This window comes from Monopterus albus, unplaced genomic scaffold (genome assembly GCF_001952655.1).
Source record: "Monopterus albus unplaced genomic scaffold, M_albus_1.0 scaffold215.1, whole genome shotgun sequence".
NCBI lineage: Eukaryota > Metazoa > Chordata > Actinopteri > Synbranchiformes > Synbranchidae > Monopterus > Monopterus albus.
Genome location: NW_018128095.1, coordinates 253,170 through 258,139, shown reverse-complemented (window position 1 = coordinate 258,139; position 4,970 = coordinate 253,170). Strand labels below are relative to the sequence as shown.

Below are 4,970 nucleotides of genomic sequence, written 5' to 3'. Positions count from 1 at the left end.
TAAAAGTGAACATTTATATTTTGACACAGTGTGTTTTAAAACTATTTTGTCATATGTCACTTTTAGTTTGTTATACATTATGTAAATAAAATTTTGAAAATTTTCTATACATCAAATATAATTGTATTAATTTAACCCAATAGTAAATAAAAATGAAACTCAAAAATTTAAGTAAAGACACTCTTTATAATTAAAATGACTGGATTCAATTTTGTTATTTCATTATACATACATTTCTTTCATACATAAACATAAAACATCGATTTGTTTTGTAACTGTGCCATACAGTACATCACATGCACACAGAAGGAAAATCAGAGTTGAGTGTAATTAAATGATTTTATTCAAATTTTGGCATCTTCATGTTTTTGTAGCACTAAACATCCGAGGCCTGTGTGTCTGGTGAGACGGCCTGTGAGGCCCTTTGTTATTTTTTTTTTTTTTTTTTACAGGTGCTGTTGTTACTGTTTGTTAATATTTCCTGTTGCTAACATCAGAACATTTTCTACCTTTACACTTGTGCTTATTTAAATAAGTTAAGGTTGAATAAACAGTTTTTATAACCTGAATAATATTTCCTCTGGTCAGTGTGTGCTTGTCCTCACGGCATCCACCAGCTGATGTATCGAGTCTCCCACATGGTCTGCTGCCTCTAGAAGCTCAACCCTTTTCCTGTCACCTGTAGACAGACAATGAAAAACTTCAAAATTATTTGTCAGTTAGTACAAAGAGAAAATATGGAGAACTTCATATTTGTAAAATCTTAACTAAACTGCGACAGTAGCTTTAACATAATCTTTTTAAAAGAAAAGATTTAAACGTTTTGAAAACAAAAGCAGATTTTTAATAAAGAAAGGTGTGTAAAAAGCAATAAATAATACCTACATATTTTATACATAATTTATAATAAATTATTATTGAGATTAGTAATAAGAATGGGGCAGCTGTGGCTCCCAACCGGAAGATCGGTGGTTTGATTCTCATTCTCCCCAGTCCACATTTCGAAGTGTCCTTGAGCAAGTTGCTCCCAGAGAAGCACTTTGCAGGGACAGTGCCACCAGCGGTCTGTGTGTGTGTTTGAGTTGGTGCCACAGATGGCTGCCCTGGTTCTGTACCGGAGACAAACTCCTTGTGTGTAACATACTTGGCCAATAAAAGTCAGTATCATTAAAAAAGTAGATAATTTAATAAAGAAATATGGTGACAAGTGGGACTGGCTCACCTGTCCATCTCTCTGTCCACCTGTCGGCCTCCATCACCTTCTTCAGTTTGTCAACTGTTTCCTGCAGCAGCTCCTCTGGACTACATGTCCCACAATACTCCTCTTCTTCAGACAGATAAGCCTCTTGTCCCTGTGGCCTTACTTCCTCTGGTCTATTCTCTTGTTCTACTGGACAACAGAGACATCTGTCACCTGCAGACCCCTCTTCCTCATAGTGGATGTCATGTGACGGAGGTGTCTCCTGGTGGAATGTGGGAGATGGAGTTTGTTCTCCATTCTCACTCCACTCATCCTCTGTGTTCATAAACACTTCCTCCTCCTCCTCCTCTTCTTCTTCTTCAGTGTTTCTCTGTGTTGGTGTGATGTTTTCTCTCTCTGTGCTCTCTGTGTTGACATCATGTGGCGTGTTGTGGGCTTGTTGTTGAGCCTCCATCTTGTTCAAAGCCTTAAGGAGGAAAGAGCAACAACTAAATTCAGACAGGATGGCCCACAACACCTGGTTGGAACTGATTCTTATTTTGTAAAGACCTGGAGCATTTATCAGTGCTGAGGTTCATTGATTAATGGTGGCTGTGGTGAACATGAGGTTTAAAGTGTAGCTTCAGGTAAACAAGGCTACCAGGCCACAAAACTGAGACACGCCACAGTTTATGGTCATTTGTCATGTTTTCGACATCGCTTTGAGTCTCTGCTTGTTTTCATGTTCTGCCCTGCCAATTTCACTCTCTCTCATCATCTTACACCACAGACCACAAATATAAAGCTGTGTGACTCTGCCTCCTGTGACTCCAGCCTCTGATGCTGACAAAACGCACTTTAATCATTATAGAGCAGCTTGGATTCTCTCAGCCACACGAGGTGACACTGTTAAGGTGTGACTGTGCTGACCTGTGTGAGCATTCCCTGCAGATGCTGGTTGTGTTGTCTCAGCGTTTCCACGGTAACCTCCATTTCTGAGCACCTGTCCTCCAGGATACCCTGCTCCGATTGGACAGTGAGCCTCCACGCTTGCAGCTCCTGCTCCAACAGCCTGAAGAGGGAAAAACAAATAAACAAACATGAAAGTGGTGAACAATAAATCTGTGTGTGACTGATTGTTCTCCAGTCTCACCATTTGTCCCTCTGCAGATCTCTGACTTCAGTCAGCAGCGCTGACGCCTGCTCAGCAGCGCACAAATTAATTGAGATTAAAATGTTTTTTTTATTATTGTGTACAGTTGCCATAAAAATTTAGACTCTACAGTGAGGTCATCAGAGGTCAAAGCTCACCTGCTGAGTCGGCATCTCCTCCTCAGTCTGCAGAGCTTTAGAAGATGACAAGCAGGAAGGAGGGCGTGCTGAAGCATCATGGGAAATATCTCCATTAGAGGAGGGGCTGTGACAGACAGCTGAGTCAGCCAGCTGTGTTGAGGCATCAGAAGGGGGTGGAGCACTGAGAAACAATGTTTAATGAGTGTGTAAAAATAAAAACACAACTACACTTAAAAAAGACTTGAGTAAGAAGGTGTTTTAGTAAAATATATCATTTCATGTCTGTGTCTAATTTAAAAAAAATGTTTTTCCCCTTATATTTGTTCTACAAATCTACAAAATAAATTCACAAATATTGCTTTAGGAGTTGAGTCAAGTCAAGCTCTCGGCTTAAAAGACACATTATTTACATAAATAATACAACAATTGTTTAAGTCAATATAAAATATGAACAAATCAAGAAGGATGTATGGGACCTAATCAGGTCAGCAACATGTTTGCAGCAACAGAGTGTAGTAACATTATAAAGTGCAGCTCAGTCCAAATCTCAGTCTTTAGGAAGAGGTGTGAGGTCCAGTGTTCTGTGTCTGTCCATAGGGGGGAGGTTGTGTGTGTGTAACTAGGGGTTAGGGGGGTGATTGATTTCACAGCTCTGGGGAAGAAGCTGTGGCTCAGTCTGTTTGTTTTAGTCTTTATATTCCTGTAACTTTTCCTGGAGGGAAGAGGGACAAACAGACTGTTGCCTGAGTGGGTGGGGTCTGCAGCAATCCGTCTGGCCCTCCTCTGGATCCGGTCAGTGTATAGTGAGTCCAGATCCAGAAGAGGACTCCCTACGATGCCCTGAGCTGTTCTCACCACCCGGGTCAAGTCCTTTCTGCCCTGTGCAGTGCAGCTCCCATAACACACTGTCGCACTGAGACAGAGGATGCTTTCTACTGTCACTCTGTAGAAGTTTGTGAGCAGCTGAGAGGAGAGACCAGCGCGTTTCAGCTTCCTGAGGAAGAAGAGCCTTTGCTGGGCTTTCTTCACCAGGTAGGATGTGTAAAATGGTAAAAAGTAGTTTAACTAGAAAAAGTTGCTTGTTGCTTATACATCTTTAATAAAGATGTATAACAAGTACATTTAGGCAAGAACTGGTGTTTTAACAGTCTTTATTCCAGCTGTGACATCTTTCTGTGAAACATTTTGACAGTGAATCCACACCTGGCTCACCTGTTTGGAGACTGCCCTGACTCCACCCACATCAGGACCTTCCTCCTATCGGCTTCTCTCTGAACGTATCGCCGTGGTAACAGGGCATGACGAGCGCTGTGCACTAATGAGGATAGAGACTCCCTCCAGGTGGGCTGATAGACACAATCCAACAATTAGAAACTAAATCTGGACATGTAAAACGTTTGTGTACTTGTAGCTGTCTCTCATTTTACCTGTATGTCTTTGTGCCTGTCTCTCTTTTCACTATGTGCAATTCCATGTCTTTCTGTACATTTTCTACCTGGGTGTCTGTACCTGAGTGGAGAACTCCAGCACTGGATGGTCCATAATTTTATCTATTTGTAAAATGTACCCTTCATGTTTTACCTTTCTATATTTTTACCTGTGTGTTTTTAATAGTGATGGTGAGATGAAGCTTCTTGAAGCCCTGAAGCCTTCTAGGCAAATGGTTCACAAAAAGGTTCATTTCTGGAGGCTTCATGTGCACATCTTAATAAATGCATTTCATGTATTGTTCAGGTATTCATTCATAAAAATAACATTTCTATTTTTGTTTAGTGTATTATGAGTATGAAACACAACGATACAATGGAATCTAATACTACTTGTCAAATGTTTTTCAATAAATTACTTTGTTTAAATAACTCAATTACACGGAAACAATTGTTCTCAAAATATTGTAGTGTTTTAACAAGGTAAGGGGCAGTGAATGTGCTTGTGCAACAGTATTAGACAGGTGGTCATAATGTTATGGCTGATCGGTGTACATATTGTAGCGACCTCCGGCGCGGAGGAGAGGAGCGAATGCTAACTGGGCAACTGCTAGCTAGCGGGGTGCTAGCTCCTACAATAAGACTAACACTGTTGCGACCGGGCTCTATGCACCGCGCAGCTTTACAATCCCTCAAGGATCACACCTCCACCTTCTATTACTGGCACCATGTGCGCCCTCACCCTGAAATGCTCTTCAGTGGCGTAATTCACCGTTCTCAACTCACACAGTCAGCCAGCTCTCTGTTTACTTTATTTTCTCCGTCACAGCAACTACAGAACTCTCCACACACACAGGCATAATAATACAGCGAGAAAAACACATCCAATCGAACAGCAGTCAACAGGTTCGAGCATCGAATGCTCGATGCAACCCAACACACACAGCATGAACCCAACAGTCATTTTTAACCCCTCAAAATACAACAATAACAAGAACCGTAAAACACAATGACTCAGGATTATACCACAATATTACGCTAACTATTTACACATTCGCATAATGCTTGCC

The 4,970-nt window shown here is 41.1% G+C and overlaps 1 protein-coding gene across 3 annotated transcripts in view; it reads right to left on the bottom strand.

The window, feature by feature from the left end:
* Positions 1–437: 437 nt before the first annotated feature.
* The window catches only part of dytn (dystrotelin), a 23,114-nt gene continuing 18,581 nt past the window's right edge, over positions 438–4,970 (bottom strand). For all 3 annotated transcript variants that reach the window (XM_020619140.1, XM_020619139.1, XM_020619141.1), the window contains 6 exons: positions 3,686–3,819; positions 2,492–2,654; positions 2,334–2,380; positions 2,111–2,252; positions 1,223–1,667; positions 438–679 (listed from right to left, as the gene is read on the bottom strand). In XM_020619140.1, the coding sequence (XP_020474796.1) occupies positions 585–679; positions 1,223–1,667; positions 2,111–2,252; positions 2,334–2,380; positions 2,492–2,654; positions 3,686–3,819 (1,026 nt within the window). In that variant the 3' untranslated portion in view covers positions 438–584. The remainder of the gene's footprint in view (positions 680–1,222; positions 1,668–2,110; positions 2,253–2,333; positions 2,381–2,491; positions 2,655–3,685; positions 3,820–4,970) is intronic.